Below are 19,419 nucleotides of genomic sequence, written 5' to 3'. Positions count from 1 at the left end.
GTGAACTATTCTTAATAAATGGATGGGAACTCTAAGAGTGGAAAGTGCAGAAATATATCAATATGGCCTTTCTTGGTAGCATGAAGAAACAGATTATCTAACACCAACACTGTGTGTTCCACCGGAAGTAGGGTCACAAACCTGGCAACCAAACATGGCCTCCAGACAGGGTTTGTTAGGCTCACATTGTATTAAAATTTTCTTAAAATTACTTTGCAATGTTTAAAATGGGATTTAAAAACCAGAAGTTCCAGCTTTTCTTGGAAAACATCAGAAGATCTGGTAACACTATGCATGAATTCTGAAGCTGAGTAGCTTTGCCCAGGGCAAAAGCCCTCCGGTTCACCACAGTCCCCACCATTCCTTATCGCCCCACACTTGGCCTATATTTCTCAGTTTTGTTACCTGACACTGATAGCATCTGAACTGATGACACAAATATGGAACGAGCCAAGACATTTTATAACTCATGGTAAGAGATTTGTAATCACATGAGGACAATATACACACAAACCACACAACAGAAATCGTGCCAGAGGCTTCTGTAAACAGAAGACATTCACTGATGTCCAAGCCAGAGGAAAGAAGGGTACTTACTGAACCACAGCTTGACCCCGGGTCAGACCTCTGGTTTTCAAATAATGCTCAATTACCCTGTCCTCACTGCAAAACAAGGAGATGGCGACGCATGATTATATGAGACACAGACTCGTTACCAGTCCCTCAGGTGGCAACTTGAGGAACTCCAGAAGGAAGGCCTTCCCACTGGCTCAGAGAGAGAAGCTGACTGACGTTTCTGTAGACATGGGTTCCTGGAGGGTTCAAACCTCAGATATTCGACTACCTTGTCATGATTTTTTAACTTATATTTTATATAATGTATTCATATAATTTAATAACACTCATATGTTATTAACATTAATATTAATATATAATGTATTCATAAAATTTAGTATGTTTTTAAAATTTTATTAGAAAAAGAAACATAATATCAATTTATCAAATGAAAAACTAATATCTGTTGTCATAACTGAGTAAAATATAATAAATACAAAATAGTGTTAGTAAAGAGAGCTCGGTGGGTGTTAGGTATTCAAGACAGTTTCCATACATTATTCAGAGAGATCTAGAAAGAATTAAAACTGCTGCTGAGTCCACGTTCAATCTAAAATACTCTATTGTCACTACGTGGGGACACAGTGTTTTGGGAGAAAATCCTTCATTATTGTCCTAGGATGAAATGTTGACCTAAATGGGGAGAAACAGGCTGAAGTCCAGCAACCTTGGACATCATTCAGCTATTGTGCCCTACTTTCAGACAGGTTGCTTTCAGCCAGATTTCAAGTAGAAGCTGGGAGAGTAAATGTTTTTCTCTCTCTACTTCTGGTAATCAAAAGCCATTGGTCTTTTTTCTTTCTTTCCTAAAAAACTATTACTTAATGATGATTTGTTTAGAAGGTTCCAGACTGAGAATGCAACACAGCCTCAGTACTCACGTTCACTGCTCATTTGGGAACTGTGTTCCAGCTTTCCTACTAACGCTATTAATGTTGAATATTTATCTTGTAATCAGTTTTTAGTGGAAAAGAAAACCATCTTTAGGATTTGGAGCCTTCAACCAAGAAAAATAAATTTACAGGTAATGGACGTAAGTAATTCAAAGGGGGGAAAAAGTACCTTTATTGAAAAACGTTATGTGAAAAATGGGTACTATGGATTCATTAAAACACAACCAAATAAAGTAATTCAAAATATACACCGACTTCTGGCCACAGAGGAAAGTATTTCTGGTTATTAAGAAAACCTCTGTCCAGGGCACTCTGCAGTTTATAGCAGTTCCCCTGCTCTTGGCCAGATGCAGGCCAGGCCGTGTTACCCACCCACCAGCACTGTGCTCACCAAAGCTCCCTCCGCAGGCCCTTCCCCACTCGGCAAGATGGCATGCAGCCGGCTGCTCTTGACAAGTGACTCTGATCTTGGTACAATGATTTCCAGGCAACTGTGAGAAGATCCTTTCACTGAAAGGATCACCGTCTACTTACAGTGACTCTGACACATTGATGGGCAATTTGATATTGTCCTCACTTATATTTTGTTTAATCTCCTGAAAAGCCTGCTGTTCTCATGGAGGTGTGATAGGCCGGGTCACCTGCTTGCCTTGCTCTGGCTTACCAGTAAGCAAGGGATGGATGCTCCTGAAGAGTTCTGGTTGGAAAGGCTGAAAGTGTCTTTAAATCTCTCCTGGCATTTTCATCACTAAAAAGAAGAGTAATACAGTAATGTCAGTCATGGTTACGGACAATATTATCCAAGCTAGTAACCAGATGAGACCTGAAAAATAGCTATAGCACATTGGGCTTCATTAAATGTTGTAGGCACACACAAGGCCCTGGTCTCCAACCAGAGCTAGCCCTTAATGTGACAACCCCCACATCATTTGATATTATAAGGTTTAAAAAGATGAAAAAGTTTAAATAATCATATTAAGCTACCTTAACCCCATCTTCCTTATTCTCCTCATAAACTTGTAGCTGTTTTCACTATATATTTCCTGTATGCATCTCTATTATTACAGAATTATTATTATATTGTGCACATTTCATATTCTATTTTTATACAGCATTTTTCAAATTTTGTTAAATACTTTCTCCACCTTTCTATAGTAGCCTCATAATTATCTTTAGTGGATACATAATATTCACCATGTTGGAATACTGGTTATCATAAAACCATTCACACAGTATCGCCCATTTTTTATATTAGATATCATTGCAATAAAAAGGTTTATGTAGACTTTACATTAGATATCATTGCAATAAAAAGATTTAGGTAGACCTTATATTATTTTCTTATACTCTAAAATTTACCTTCACACCCGCACCTGTGCAACGAGGGTAATAATAGTACCTACTGCATGGGAAGAGCTGTGATGAGAAATCATATTTCCAGGGAAACCCAGGGCATCGCTGACATTGCATCAAGTGAACTGAAATGCACCCCACGAGAGGTCAGCTGTTATCTAATTATTTAAAATGGCAAAATTCTGCTAATCAAAAGAGAAGGGCGTGGTCTCATGGAATTTTACAGAAGGGAGAGCAGGGAGAGCTGGTTGGGCCTGCACTGTATGAGGGCAAATGCTCTCTACTGCCCCAGGCACTCAAGGAGGTAGTCTAGGAGGAGCAGGCATGGCTCTCCAGGGCTTGTCAGAGCCCAGGACAAGTCCCTAAGCAGCTACTCGAAATCCTGAGCAAACTGGGGATCAGGAATTCCCCTCCTTTCCAGCGCATTGTACCTTTGTGCTCTTTGTGGAGAGTTATGGAGCCAAGGACCATGCGATGCACTCGGGGGTTTCTACCTCACGTACATCTCATCACAGCTCTTCCCAAGCAGTAGGGACTATTATTACCCTCGCTGCACAGATGTGAATGTGAGGGTCGGAGAGACTAAGCCACTTGCTCAGTGTCTCACAGCTGCTACGCACGTGAAGAGGCCAGAAGGCAAAGCCAGTCTGTTTGGCTCTAAAGGCCAAGACCAGAACCATTCTATTCTAATTCCCGATTTCCTGACAGACCCCCAGAGTGGGTACTAGAGTGCCGGCGGACATAAACATCCTCCTCTCTTGCAAGGCATAGTCCCCCTCACTCCTAATTACAAATGAAAACGGCAGAACCCATTAGCTTTAAATTCCATCACTGAGGCATTTACATTAGCTTTCCTGGGGCTTGCCCCAAAGTGAATCATGATAGTGAAAGAGATGAACCCCCAACTGGAGGAGCACACACTGAACCCAAAGTGACTCTCCCCGCCGGAAGCACTCATTCAACACTCATACACCCACTGCTACAGGGGATGGGACGGAACCAAGCACGGCCTGTGGATAGGTCTGTCTGGCCCACACTGTGCTGAGCTGAATTAGGAAGTCATGTAGTCCTCTTGTCACATGGCAGGTTTGGGGTAAGTGATTCTCCTTCTCTGTCTACAGAAGCTAGTTTTTTGATTCTGGTTTCCAAGCTTCTTGACCATGCCCTGGGCAACCAAAGAACCCACTGAGCCAACTGTCCCTAGACTCCCCGTCTTTCAGTGGGAACACAGCCCAGCGTCACCTGGCTGGGAGACACCATGCTCTGCACCTGCCAACATTTCCTTTCAAAACCAGGTTCGTGGCCCTTCCTACAGGTGAGAGATCTGGCTTCACAAATTGCTGCAGGAAATAAAGTCCCTTGGCTCCTGTTCTTACAGAAGATCAATCTCTCCATTCATTGAAATCTGAGCAGTATGGCCTACCCACAAGGACAATCTTGGGAAACTGGTTTGGGCTTCCTGAAAACCAAAATATATCACAATCCAATTTATTCCTATTAAAGGTCACCTGTCAACTCCCAGTAATGATATTTATTTTTCTCAATCATTTCTTTTATGCTCTGTACTTCAAATCCCACTTCCTTTTTAAAGAAGTTGGCTTGTCAGTTTTTTATGGGGGGTAAATACATGGATATGTTCTAAAACGGCAGAGGAAGGACAACTCTTTTCTATTAATCATCACCACAAGCCACATGTGTGTTTTCTTCTGGGTCCGCAGGAACTTTATCAGCCCAGCACTCACTCATTCTTTGTATTTAGTTCCTTTTGTAGCAATCAAGACCTCACTACAGGAGGAGCTGCCTTTTACCATAAGTTCACTTATTCATTTAGCAAGTATGTAGTAAGTGTATGCATGCCTACCTAGCATGTGGAAGCCAGTGTCATACGATGAAGTCACCACTTTCTCTAACCTCACTGGCCAGGACACAGCTATCCTTGATTGCAAGGGACACTGGATATGTAGTCTTTATCTGAGGCACAACAGGGCTAACTAAAAATTCTACTAATGTGGGAGAAGGAGATTTTAGATATTGGGGAACAACAACCAGACTCCATGGCTGGCAAGGAGCCACCACTCAGAACCAGGAAATTTCTGCCATGTGTGAATATGGATCCACTGTTGATTGCATATTTTAAAAAATAAGGCAAAATCCCAGAGCTTTATGTGAGACTAGAGGCCCGGTGCACGAACTCATGCATGGTGGGGTCCCTCAGCCTGGCCAGTGATCAGGGCCGATCGGGGCTGGCCAGCCTGGGGGAGGGACAGCAGGAGGTTGGCCGGCCACGGGAGGTTGGCTGTGAGAGCACACTGACCATCAGGGGGCAGCTCCTGTGTTGAGCGTCTGCCCCCTGGTGGTCAGTGCATGTCATAGCTACCAGCCAGTTGTCCAGTCATCCGGTCATAACGGTCGCTTAGGCTTTTATATATATAGACTAGAGGCTTGCTGTACGAAATTCGTGCACAGGTGCGGTCCCTAGGCCTCGCCAGTGATCAAAGTGCAAGTGTCTGGTGTGGAAGGGCAGGTCCCAGCTGCCCCTGGGCCCTGGGCAGCACCTGGGCCCCTGGGCCCTCGCGCGCCCCCCTCCACCTGAGTCACAGAGCCCGAGTCCCCAAATGGAGATGCGGTGAGCGCGGCCGGACACTATGGGCTGAGGCGCAGCGTGGGCCTCTGGGACACACAGTGGCGCTGCATGGAAGCCGGGCAGGCAGCGCACGCTCTCCCAGCCGGCCTTGCAGACTGGCTCCTGTGCAAACCCATGGGAGCCCGACTGGCCCTTGCGGTCCCGGCAGCTGCAGCCCAGCTCACCCGAAGCCCATTGGAACTGGCAGCACCTCCACTGACACCTGCTGCCAGCACCTTGTCACCGACAACTGCCATGTTCCGCGCCGCCCCCTGGTGGTCAGCTCACATCATAGCAAGTGGTTGAACTCCCGGTCGAAGGGACGATTTGCATATTAGGCTTTTATTATATAGGTTATCTGAATTGTAAAATATTGTCTCAACTAAAAAACAAATCAAACCCCTCCCCTCTTCCCAAAAAACCAAACCTAAAACATTGCTCAGGTCATATAAAAAAATACTAGCAGACCACCACTATCACTTTGCAATTTCTGACATAAACTCTTAGTAAAGAAGGCATGGAGAGAGGCCTTCTCAGCTTATCTACTTGGTTTCTAGTTTTAGAAAATTTATTAACAGTCTCAAATTGTCAGCAGTGCCTGAACAAAAGAGACACAAATAATTTTGACAAATGTGAAATCAAGACCATCCCAAATTATTTCATTCTCAGCAAATAACACAACTTTATTTCTTTGTATTAGAAAAAGGTTCCTATTATTCCTCCAAACCTGGCTATTTGTGCTATTACAAGACATACTTTCCTTATGAATATAAAACATTACTTTCCTATAAGAACCCATTCAGTAACCCATTTCAAACAAGCCACCCCCGATATCGAAGCAACTGAGCTGTGGACACAGCTGTGACCCTAAAAGGGAGAGCTCTAACAGGATCCAAAGATGGGTGAAATAGCAGCCTGCCAGGAAAGTCAGTTAACCCTTCCAACAAGCAGTGACAATCCAAATGGCCGACACAGAAGCCAGTCTTCCGCCTCATCAGAACACAGGAAAACTCATACAAACCCTCCAGGATCACCATTACGCACCTGACCACCAAACGTGCAAAACTCTGCCCATACTAGTTTACATAAAGATGGGCAAGAGGAACTCGCATCCAGTGCTAGTGGTAGGGCAACTGGTGCGCTCACTGTGGACATCTGCATTCCCTAGGACCTGGGGTCCTTCCCTACGGATATTCCTAGAGAAACTTACACAAAGGAGTGAGGTTTATAGCAGCACTGGTCACAATGAGACAAATCAGAGAAACAACCCAAATAGTCCCTAACAGTGGAAATGATAAATTGCAGTGTGATCACAACGTGGAGGAGCTGCACGCAGCATGGTGAACCTCACAAATATTAAACAAAGAAGCAAGAACCAAAATACCACTTACATCACCATGCCATGTACACAAAGTTCCAAAACAAGCAGAATGAACCTGTAGAGGATGTATGTGATACGCGTAGAAAGCAAAACCAGAAGTATGTGCCATAGAGTCAGCACCTCTGGGGAAGGAGGATTTTATTGTGGGGGGTGGAGGGGAGGGCGCAGTACACAATGAAGTGAATGGGGTCTGGGCAATGTGGATGAAAAGGGGCCACGTGCTCACCTGACAAGCTCAGGGGAGGCCTGTGTGGTGGCTGCACAAACTCAGAGACCTAAGGTAACCTCAAAGGATGGTCGGAAATTAAAACTTTTCAACTAAAAGCAGTTTTTGGTGGGTATTACGTCCTAGGCAGGCATCTTCCCTGACAAAGGTCAATCTTTAGCTTAACTGAGCCTGTCCATTGTCTTTTTGAATTTACCATAACATGTCTTTGGAATGTCAGAGTAATTTTTCCCTTTCCTGACCCCTCAAAGCACAGGCACCCCTGTGGAGACCCACAAATCCCCTCCTTGTTATTGAGTTAATTGTTGACTGTTAACTATCCTGCACCCACATGTGTAAAAGAAGTTATGTGTCTTATCATTTTACTTCTTATCCAATCCCAGAGGTTTCCCCGAATTGCTTTCTCCTGCCTCCCCTCCCTAATCCATCACCAGTGGATTTCATGTAACCCACTTACGCCTCCTTTTTTTTTTTTTTTTTTTTTATCCTCACCCAAGGATATTTTTCCATAGATTTTTAGAGAGAGTGGAAGGGACGGGGAGAGACAGAGAAAGAGAGAAACATCGATGTGAGAGAGGCACATCAATTGGTAACCTCCAGCACTGGGGCTAAGGACTGAGCCTGCAACCAGGATTGGTATGTGCCCTTGACCAGAACTGAACCTGGGACCCTTCAGTCTGACACTAACCACTGAGCAAACCGGCTAGGGCTATGTCTCCTATTTTGATTGTAATGTATAAAATAAGGTGCAAAACTGCCATTCTCCAGAGCATTATCTCAATCTGTTGAGATTTTGCTTCTTGGCAACTGTCAACAATTTGGCTCAAATAAACTCATAAAAACTCTTTATAGGTTTGAACGTTTCTTACGTTGACAGCAACGTTCCTCACTGGGTGTACTTATGTGCCTGTGCATTACCCAATTTGTCCCTTACACTCTACATACCAGTTTTATGCATTCTTCTGTGTGATGTAATTCACACAGAAAACCCGATCACATCTGGTGGGTGCAGCGAGGTGCTGGAAACACGGGCACATTATTCTACAGTTAATCCTGGCATTTGCACTGTTTAGGACCAAGCAGGATTCCACATCTGAGTGACAGACAGTAGCTGAGTGTTCATTTGTTCGCCCTTGGAAGAACCTGGCTGGGGAATTTGCCTGGAGCCTGGGGCCACATGGATCCACTGAGCCCCCAGGGGCAGAAAGGGGGCTGGGCTTCCATGACTCAGATCCATCTGGAACCCAGAGGGAGGGCCTGACAGTGGCCAGGAGGTGAGCAGGCCACGGTGGGGATGTCTCCGCCTTTCCCCAGCAGTAAATGCACTCACCCTGTCTGAACATTCTTGACTCTAATGGCAGTGGAAGTGCTATTTTAAAGATGCACTGGACCAGAATTGCCAAGAGGGACTGATTGCTCCAGGTCCTCGCCAGAGAGAATCAAACACTTGCTCCTGCTCAGTAACCAGACCAGAAACTGCTTTTCTTCATCATTTCAGCAGGAATTCAGCTATCACACAAAGAACACACTTTTATCTGATTGCATTTTATCTGATTAGGCCCACCCTCTCCTTTAGGTATCCCCCATTCTGGTTCTGACAGCTTTCTGGCCGCGGCGGCCCAGGACCCACATTCAGCCTCTGCACCGATGTTTCAGGCCATGATTCCTTTTGGTGTTCTCAAGTCCCCTTGCATGGCCTGTTGTTTTTCTTTACTGACCTCAAAAAACCCTGGAGGAATGTGCCAACCTCACTCATTTTGGAGAAAGCCACATGGTTGGCAAAGCCGAGGCCACCGCTGTGTGTGCTGGAACCCTTAGAAGGAGATAGCCACTCCCAGCAAATGTGTGCACCTGTTTGTGGCTATTTGGGAACTGGTTCCCTGTGACGATCAGCCACCTGCCATTCTGAGGCTGGAGAGCAAGGGGCCAGAGGCAATGGCAAACTGTAGGCTCTAGGCTTCCTGGAGCAAAGGAATCACCATGTTCCCTAGGGCCCCAGGACGTGGTAGCCGGCTCTGCATGGTGTGGGGCATCCCTAGGCTCTGAAGATGGTTTGAAAAAAGGCCCAAGCCCCAAACTTCCCTTTCCTTGTCAACCTAAAGCTCTTCCCTACATAAAACCCAACGCAAAGGTGCCTAAAAAGTGTATATTAAATATAATGGCCCAGGGCAAATGCCTGTAGGAACTTTGTGTCTTTCACAGACAGAAATAAACAGAGACATTTAAAATATAACTTGGGACTGCAGTCTTCTTTCATCCACACATAAGCATAACTCAAAATCCATATTTCATACATGCACATGCAAACGTAAAAACGCTTACTGCCTGTTTGAACACTCAGGATAAAATCAAACCTGCAGCCTAAATATCATCAGAAATTAAGGTTTGTGAGAAGGGACATCTGAGAACTTGGGCAAGCTGTCCCAGCTGGGAGCCCTATTCAACGCTGTGTCCCATAGAAAGGATAGACTTGGGCACTGGGAGTCAAAGATTCGAGTCTCGGGGGTGGCCTTGCACAGACCCTGGCGCTAAGCCACTTCCTTGCCTCTGCCTGCAAGGAACCTGTGCTGACCCACAAAGTTCTGCCTGATCCTGAAGGAGTGGGACACGGCAGTGATCACAACAGTGATTGGAAGTGTGTCTGCTAAAGCATCCGAGCTGGACCCAGCGTCTGAGGATGACAGCTTGCTTAAACATGTCATTATTAGAAGGATCTTGGTTACTGTGTGTGAGCACTAATATCCTCAACTAATCTACCAGCATGATCCACAGCTTGGTCATTAGCAGTTTAAGGTATGTTATCAGTTTTCTTAGAGGAATTTTTCACTGGCCAGATTGCCTTCAAATCACACTTTTTCAATAAAATAAAATAAAATCCCGCCCTGGCTGTTTTGGCTCAGTAGATAGAGCGTCAGCCTGCGGACTGAAGGGTCCAGGTTCCATTCCCCTGGGTTCCATTCCCCTGACGTCAGGGCACATGCCTGGGATGTGGGCTCGATCCCCAGTAGGGGGCGTGCAGGAGGCAGCCAATCAATGATTCTCATCATTGATGTTTCTCTCCCTCTCTCTTCCTCTCGGAAATCAATAAAAATGTATTTTTAAAAATCCAATTTTTCTCAGTTATCAGGGAATGTGGCCTTCAAAAATGATTGTCGTTTATTATTTCGACTTAATACCTATGGAATTCTAACAGTAAATTTTTCTCTACTGATTCCTATGTGTTCCTGATGCCCAACTTTTTATACTGACAAGGAAATTCACAGTAAGCTCTCAACCGGACCAGGTGCCTGTTACAGGGTCCCCAGGCCCGGGGCCAGAGCGGGGACCGGAACAAGCTGTCACTCCACTCAGCCCTGCGGAGGTGGAGCGCGGGGCGCAAATCCTCTCCCCGTCTAGAGCCAGACTGACACTGCAAGCGCTCAGGCAGGAAAACCGCCGCCACCGCCGCCGGAGGTAATCCTGCAGCTGAAGGAGGTGCCTCCCCCTTCCCGCCCTCCACGCAGCCGCGCCGCTCACAGCGCGGGGAGGAGACCCCGACGGGGGAGGACTTACCCGAGGCCCCCGGCTGGAGGGGCAGCGCGGGGCTGGTCCTGGGGCTGCAGGTGGGACCACGCGGGAGGCGCAGGGGTGGAAGGACGCCGTGGAGGGGCCGGAGCCGGGGGGCGGGGCCTGGGGCGGGCGGTGGCCAGGCCACGCCCCCGCAGCACCCGGAGAGGTCTGGGAGGTGCCTCAGGCCAGGTCAGGCTGTGGTCGCTCACTCAGGGCGCGGACAGTGAGCGCTGAGACGTGTCATAAGCCACTGTCCCAGCCTCTGCTGAAGGGAAAGGGCCCCCTTGTCTTCACTAAATGCAGCTCCTGCACGGGTGCAGGTGTGAGCACATTTCCGGCTGTCCTGGCCCCTCCCTGGACCTCGGGCTCCTGCAGGAGAATGAAAGGCACCAGGGGCCTGCATGCGCCCTGGATGCAGGTGGCTCAGCGCTCACTTCAACGTTCTGCTTGCAGGAGTTCACCTAAGCTAGCGCTCGCCCAAAGCCGCCAGGAAGCGCCGGTGTCCTAGGAATCACAGCCTCCTCCAGCAAACCCTGATGTGGTGCCATTTCTCATGACAGATCAGGACACTGAGCTTTGGGGTGGCACCTAGCTGCCCACTGTGCCCGCGGCGAGGGCAGCAGGGGCTGGACCAGGCCCTGCAAAGCTTCCACGACTTGGAAACAAGCCAGCGGGCCGAGCGACTGGTTGGTCTGGCTGCGAGGTGCAGTCATAAGCTTTGGACTTGACCTGGATTCAGTCCCACGTCTCCATGTTCTAAGGAGTTTGGGGGTCTTAGCTAAACTAACCTTTGTGAGCCCTGGTTTCCTCGTCATAAAAACAGGGATAGTGACCTTAGGAAGATGACAACAGACGGCAGGAGGCGCCTGCCTATGTTCAGGAGGTGTGTTCTTTCTTCTCTAACTGCACCTGACACCAAAGACTTTTCCAGACATTGTTTGGGGTGGAGCATTACCGCTCTCAGACCACGCTGGGGTAATTATTACCACTGAATATTTAGGACATACTTACACTAAAAAAACTATTTGGTGTTTATCTGAAATGCACATGTAAGTGGGCATCCTATACTTTTATTTGCTAAATCTGGCAACCCTACGGATTGGCGAAGAACCACAAGGGAAAGGAACTTTGAAGGCACTGCCAAGCCCCAGGTGTAAGCCGTGCTGGGATCTGTTCCAGAGCTCAGTGTTGGGGACGGCCAGCCTTGAAGCTTGCTCTCCCCAACCGTGGACGCTGCGGACGCCCCTATCCCAGCGCTCTCCCAAAGGTGCAAGAAAGTGGCTGTGCCCTGGGAACCACAGCACCCTCTCAGCTAGGATTCCTTTGCCATTTTGTCTGGGGCCTAACCGGTAACAGAGGACAAATTACTCTGTCCATCAGCGTGCTTGATATGGATCAACTGTCACACTATATTTTAAGCCTAATGAATACCTAATAATAATGAAAATGTGACGAGAGATGTTCCTAAACATCAGCCAGCTTGCTGGGGCTTCCGAATGTATCTACTTTGAACTTTCATCTCTTTTAGAAGAAACACAACCCATAAGAATGACTTACGCTGAAAAGCAGGTTAACATGAAAATCTGTAAATATTTAAAATAGAAATATTTTACAAATTTATGGAGACAGAGAGTGGAATGGTGGACGCCAGGAGCTAAGGGGAAGGGGGTGAAGGAGTCATTTAATGGGGAGTTTCAGGTTTGTAAGATGAAGAGCTCTGGAGGTCGGTTCCGCAATAAGGTGAATATATTTAACACCACTGAACTGTACATTCAAACATAGTTAAGGTGGTAAATTTTATGTTATGTATATTTTACCACAACTAAAAAAACCCCCTCTCATACTGGAGTTAGAAAAAAGAACACACGGAAGAAAAACAAACAGTATTTTCCTACAAGAGAATGTAAAGTCAAATAAGCCTATTCCTCTCTTGGGAAAGTTCCTACCAGACAAGTGAGAATTATTTATGGTCAACTTACAGCCCCGAAGCTTGGTGCCTTCCTCCTGCCCGTGTGACTCAGTGTGTCCTTCCTGAACACAGGGAACCGGATTAACCACATCGGCCGCTGGAGCACATAATGAGGCTGAGTCCGTGTCACGTTGTCACGCAGTGTCTCTTGAACCAAACCAAAGGCACTGAGTGTGTCTCAGTGAGGGGATGTAGAAGTCACCCCCAATTGCCATCCCTTAGCTCGGTTTGCATGCAATGCTACCTTCTATTCACACCAAATGCCATACACGCGAATGTCTCAGCCAGCCTCTATCTGAAAACCCAACTAGACTGGGTTTCGTTTTGACACCAAACAGCAGTGATGAGTGTAATGGCCCAGCTCACTCCTGGAGAGGAAAACTGAGAACCCAAATAGGTCAAGAAAGTCACTTCCTGCACAGCATTGATCCGCACGGTGCTGTTAGTAGCTATTTAAAGAACTTACAACATAATAGGCACTGAACTACGCACGTGACATGGGTTACTTTAACAATCCTTTTCACAGGTAAAATTACCACCCCCATTTTACAGGTGGAAGAACTGAGACTTAAAGAGGTGATGAGACTTGTGGAAGCCCACACAGCTGCTCAGGGTGGAGTTGGGACTTGAACCCAGCGGATTCCAGGGTCAGCTGGTGTGGAGGGCATTGCATTACTGCCAGGAACAGCTGGCAGCAGCGCCTGGCATGGGCCCAGGAGTCCCCCAGTCCAGCTGCATCTGCATTGTCAGCCCCGCCCAGCAGACACCTATAACATCTTTTGGTTCACTTGTGAGGAATTGTCAAGTGGAAAGGCAGAGTGGAAATTCAGAGATTGTGGATTCAAATCCAAGTTCCACCATGTCGACCATAAACAAAAGCTGACCAGATATTCTGCCAGCAAAAAGGACTTATTCGGGGAAAAAGAAAGCCTTGCATTCTGGTAGGTGGAGCCATAGCGAGCCACATGCAAGTTCAGAGACAAAGAAGTAAGCTCTCCTAGAGGGAAGAGGAAGCGAGGGGAGGGCTTGAAGCTCCGTCCCTCCCCCTTCGACAGACACAGGGTCTTCCAATTCCTGCCTTGGATAATGTTTCTGTCATAAATTTTGACAACCACATGTGGAACAGACATGTGACCTTGGTTGCCAGGCCTCCGTCTCCACCTCTGCACAATGAGCATCTCAACAGGGACAAGTTGAGGAGAAAATGGTACAGAGTCTGTAAGAGTAGAAAACGGTAAAGGCAGCGTGCATAATGAAGTGAGAGCCTGAGCTCTGCCATCGGATGGTCTGGGTTCAAATCCCAGCTCCACATCTTACTAGCTGTTGTGACCTGGGCAAGTCTCTCAACTTCTCTGGGCCTCAGTTTCCTCATTGGTAAAATGAGGACAATAATGCTGCCCTAAGTTTAGAGCAGATACAAGGATTAAGGGACTGGATATTTAGGAAGCTTTTAGAAATGAGTATTCAGGTGCTAGACTGTTATAATTCCTTCGTATGTATTTTTTGTCTTGATTTTCACAGCAGCCCTATGAGGTAAAGGTAATGCTACTCCCTGGGCCTCAGACCTGGGAGATCATGCATATTGGAATCAGAAAGGGCTAAGAGGTTCCCAGACATACATGCAGAAAAGCTGGTTTGTAGAATTCTGTGTGGTTCCAGGGGAGGTGCTGTGTAGACACCCACAGAAGGATCCCTTCTTTTTTTTTTTTAATGTTTATATTGATTTTTAGAGAGAGAGGAAGGGAGAGGGAACGAGAGATAGAAACATCAGTGAGAGAGAATCATTGATCAGCTGCCTCCAGCATGCCCCTACTGGGGATTGTGCCCACAACCCGGGCATGTGCCCTGACTGGGAATTGAACCAGTGACCTCTTGGTTCATGGGTCAATGCTCAACCACTGAGCCACACCAGCCAGGCCAGAAGGATCCCTTCTTTTAATGATCCATTCAACATCCAGGTCTTCTCAACACCTTACAGTTTCTACAGCCAGGATCCACCACACGATTTGCAGGCCCCAGTGAGAAAATAAAATGCTGAGCCCCTTGTTAAAAAATCATTAAGAATTATTTGGCGACTGAGGAGCCTCAAACCAAGTGGGACCCTTCTGAGCAGGAACCCTGTGTGACTGCAGGGTCACACACCCATGCTGTCAGCCTTGCCCACAGCTTTTTCCCTGGTGGGTTTACACTCTCGTAATTGCTTCCTTTCTACCTGCTCAGCCTCAGCGCCTGTGCCCAGAACTGAAGGAGCCTGTTCACAAAGGCACAGGGCCTCCCGGAGGAAGCAGGTTCTAGACAGGACCTGCCATAGGCTCGCTGCTCTGGGGTGGCAGGGGAAGGGTGAACCCTGGGTTTGGGAAGTTCCTTTTTTTTTTTTAAGAGAGAGTGGAAGAAGGGAGGGAGGAAAGGAAAGGAGAGAGAGGGGAGTGGAAAGAGAGATGAGAGAGACACATTGATGGGTTGCCTTCTGCATGTGCACGCCCCGACTGGGACCTGGGATGGAACTTGCAACCCAAGTACGTGCCCAAGACTGGGAATCAAGACCATTCGGTATGCGGGACGACGCTCTAACCCAGCCGTGGGCAAACTACGGCCCGCGGGCCAGATCCGGCCTGTTCGGCTGTTCTATCCGGTCCGCGGAGCCGAAAGAGCGGAGGGTTCTCTTGCTCTCCCCTCCGCTCCTTTACTTTGAATTTATATTAGTTCACACAAACACTCCATCCATGCTTTTGTTCCGGCCCTCCGGTCCAGTTTAAGAACCCATTGTGGCCCTCGAGTCAAAAAGTTTGCCCACTCCTGCCTAACCCCTGAGCCACAGCAGTCGGGCGGTTTGGGATGTGTCTGTCAGGCAATCAGTAGTATTCCACACCTTTTACACTCATTTTGGAGTAAGTCACTATGCTAAGCTCTTGAGCTTTAAAAAAATACAAAAGAACAAAACAATTCTGACTAAAGCACTACATTTTCATTGATAAGTGAAAACACGCTGAAACACAAAGAAGAACAGCTGGAGAATTTTCTGTCCCCCACCACGCGAGGCAGCTCTTTGTTATGACAACAGCAACAGCAGCCCCTTTTCCCACCCTGCCAGCAGCCAGGTGTGCAAGCACCAAGTGCTACGCTGCATGTTGAAAGGTGAGGACAGATCTGGAATGTCCTCATCACAGGAAACAATGCGTAACCATGTGTGGCGATGGATGGCACTAGACTTAGCGTGATGATCATACTGTGATATATACACATATTGAATCACTGTGTTGCACACCTGACGCTAATATGTTATATGTGTATCATACCTCAGTAATAAAAATGTAAAAAGAATGGACACTATTGATATTTCCAGGAGGAAACAGGCTGAGAGGTGTCAGTGACTTAGCAGTACAGTGGCCGTGAGGGGGCCCTGGGGCAAGCTCAGCGTTGCCCCCTCAGAACTCCTAATGATACTTAGTTTATCCATTCATTGGAACATGTTACTTGCATTCATTTCGACGTGTTCCTCTTTTGTGAACGTTCTTTCAGGGGGAAGCCAGCACTCCAGCTTTATTCTGGTGAGCTGAACTGGACGATGCGAGGGCATGGACCTGGCTGAAGCAGCAAGGCCGGACACCCTCGGGCTCCCTGGCCTGGTGCAGCTCCCTGGCCTGGCAGCTTCCTGCAGGAAGAGCGAGAACCTGTACCCGAGCCACAGGCCAACTGGCTGAAGGTGGAGGAAGACTGGACCCTGGGCAGGACTGTGCGAACATCTTTTGTGGACATTCTTAAATGTATACGATGTTCATATAGTTCTACGTGTGTATAATTGTATAAGGAACTAAATAAAAAGTACACATACATTGAGAATACTAGTAGATACATGGGACTGTGTGAACAAAAGAATGAGCGGCCACAGCAAACCAGCTTTTAGATCTGTATCCTGTGCTTGAATGTATTGGTATGCAGGTGGTGTTGTTTCTTTCTTTCTTTTTTAAAGAATGGATAATATGTGTACTTTTGTTTTCTCCACTTCCTATATGGTTATAATCTTTCCATGTCAATAGTATTTTTTATGTAAGTACTAAATTCCTTAAGTACTAATTTTGTTAGGTAAGATCCAATGTTTTAGAATATCCACCTTACATTCTTATATTCTTAGCCCATCCCCACCCCAATGAATGGTGGAATATAATTAATTCATCTGTCTTCCCCCCAAAATTGAAATTGGGGTCTCAAAGAGGTATTTGCATAACCTTGTCATACCAGCATTATTCTTAAAGGCAAAAAGTGGAAGTAATAGAAGTATACATCCATGAATGGATGGATGAATAAACAAAATGTCGTATATAGATACAACAATAATGGAATATTATTCAACTTTAAAATATGGGAAATTCCACCTGGCCGGTGGTGCTCAGTGGTTAAGCATCGATCTATGAACCAGGAGGTCACGGTTCAATTCCTGGTCAAGGCACATGCCCGGGTTGTGGGCTTGATCCCCAGTAGGGGTATGTGGGAAGCAGCCAATCAATGATTCTCTTTCATCATTGATGTTTCTATCTCTCTCTCCCTCTCCCTTCCTCTCTGAAATCAATATAAATATATTTAAAATAAATACACACACACACATATATATACATATTAGCATATATATACATATATATATATGTATGTATATATATATATACATATATATATATATATATATATATATATATATATAGAGAGAGAGAGAGAGAGAGAGAGAGACAGAGAGAGAGACAGAGACAGAGAAAATTCTGACACAGGCTACAACATGGATTAACCTTGAGGACATTATGCTAAATGAAATAAGCCAAACACAAAAAGATGAGTATGAGGTACCTAGAAGGCAAATTCGTACAGACAAAAAGTGGAATGATGGTTGCCAGAGGCCAGGGAGAATGCGATGTGTTATTGTTTAGTGGGCAGAGTTTCAGTTTTGCAAGACGAAACGTTTTGGAAGATGGTGGAGATGGGTGCACAACAATGTGAATGTACTTAATACCGCTGAACTATACACTTAAAAATGACTATGATGGTAAAAACAAATACCACGTCTCACCGTGACAGATGGGACTCAGTGGACATGGAAGCAAACTCCCAGGTACTGAGTCTCCCGCTGCAGGTGCTTTACCTCATTCAATTCTCACAACAAGCCTCCTAAAGAAAAGGGACCTTTCGTTCCGATGGCTTGGAACTGGCGCAAGGTCACCCACCAGCAGATGGGAGTTGGTCTCAAATTCTTGTGAATCCAGAGCCATGCCTTCCCCTACGGGCCCTTCTGAAGGGTGAGGAAGGGCTGGGCTCAGTAATAAAGGAAGACCAGACACTCAGTCTGCCCCATCGCAGCCCTTGCTTGGGCCAGCGCCTCACCCATGGGAGGCATTTAATCTTCGAGAATGATGGGGCCGAGCAGTGAGAAAAAGGTAGGTATTCCAGGACACTGATGAGCTAGTGCTCATTTCCTGCCTTCTCATTCTTAAGCTATCTCTTCAAGTGACTAATATTAGATGTGGGGCCACTCCACTGATAACACCACTTAGCATGGTGGAGTCCACTGCCTGCTGGACACTCTCAGGGACAGCAAGGAGCCGTGCAGGCCTCCCTACAGGTGTAAGTTACACTTACTTCTGAGAGAGGCCGGGAGACCGGGGACGTTAGGTCTGGTCTTGTCTCCCTGAACTGTCGTGGATATGTCACTCCTTGTCATGGACACGTCAGCTGTAAGATGAGGTTCACATGCCTGACTTGGGGCAGCCCTACCCTGCCATTCTGCGCTTAGAGCCAATGAAAAGTGCCCTTTGTATGATTCCAAACTTGGGGCTATTCAGAAAAGGAAGTTCAGAACTTGATGGATGTCTCCCGGCCTGAGACTTAATGAAGTTAAAATCAAGGGAGCAGCCAAAACCGGTTTGGCTCAGTGGATAGAGCGTCGGCCTGAGGACTGAAGGGTCCCGGGTTCAATTCCGGTCAAGGGCATGTACCTTGGTTGCGGGCACATCCCCAGTGGGTGGTGTGCAGGAGGCAGCTGATCGATGTTTCTCTCTCATCGATGTTTCTAGCTCTCTATCCCTCTCCCTTCCTCTCTGTAAAATATCAATAAAATATATTTAAAAAAAAAAAATCGAGGGAGCAGTGATGCTGCCAGAGAGTCAAGGCCCAGACTGCCCCTGACTGCTTATCCTTAAAGGCATTTCCATACTGAGCTTCCAGCAAACAGCCACACGTAGTGACCCCACAGAGCACCGGCTGGCAAGACGCCCACACATCAGGACAACGAGTGCGGGAAACTCAGCTTCTACATCTTCTGGGAGATTCACAGCCCACGGGAGAGATTGGAAGGGTACTGAAAACCCCAGAACTTTTTAATTTTTAATGAGGTCTTTCCCATACTTATTTGTTAATGGTTTCCTATTTGTTATCTTTTTTTTTTTTTTAATATAACAACCCTTAACATCTGGCCAAGCAATGGGTATATATTAGACCATAGCACGTAACATTTCTCAACAGCACTTGCAAGGGAGGATACTATGGCACCAACGTTGTAAGGTGAAGACAATTAATAGTTAATATTTATAAAATCTGTAACACAGCCCAACACCTGGAAGTATTTACAAATCATTCAAAATAAAATACAAACGCAACAAAATGACTTACAAAAGCACTTGTCTGTGTCTCTAAGTCAGTTCTTAACACAGGGTCACTTCACAGGGAGGGAGAAATGCCGCTTCTCAACAACTTTTCCACAAAAGCCCTGGCCTGAAATGAACAGGACGGTCCATTTCTCTCCTCTGGTTTCTCTATTCTGACGGCAAG

General features: G+C 46.5%; 1 protein-coding gene across 7 annotated transcripts in view; it reads right to left on the bottom strand.

Annotated features, from left to right (window-relative positions):
* FRMD4B (FERM domain containing 4B) overlaps nt 1-19,419 on the bottom strand; it is a 278,025-nt gene that overhangs the window by 39,307 nt on the left and 219,299 nt on the right. For all 7 annotated transcript variants that reach the window (XM_080674723.1, XM_080674722.1, XM_080674724.1 and 4 more), the window contains 2 exons: nt 2,173-2,256; nt 598-663 (listed from right to left, as the gene is read on the bottom strand). In XM_080674723.1, the coding sequence (XP_080530849.1) occupies nt 598-663; nt 2,173-2,256 (150 nt within the window). The remainder of the gene's footprint in view (nt 1-597; nt 664-2,172; nt 2,257-19,419) is intronic.

The sequence above is a fragment of the Plecotus auritus genome, assembly GCF_963455305.1.
Source record: "Plecotus auritus genome assembly, chromosome: 6".
In the NCBI taxonomy this organism is placed as follows: Eukaryota; Metazoa; Chordata; class Mammalia; order Chiroptera; family Vespertilionidae; genus Plecotus; species Plecotus auritus.
The sequence above is the reverse complement of the archived record's forward strand: the minus strand, read 5'-3'. Positions and strand labels throughout refer to the sequence as shown.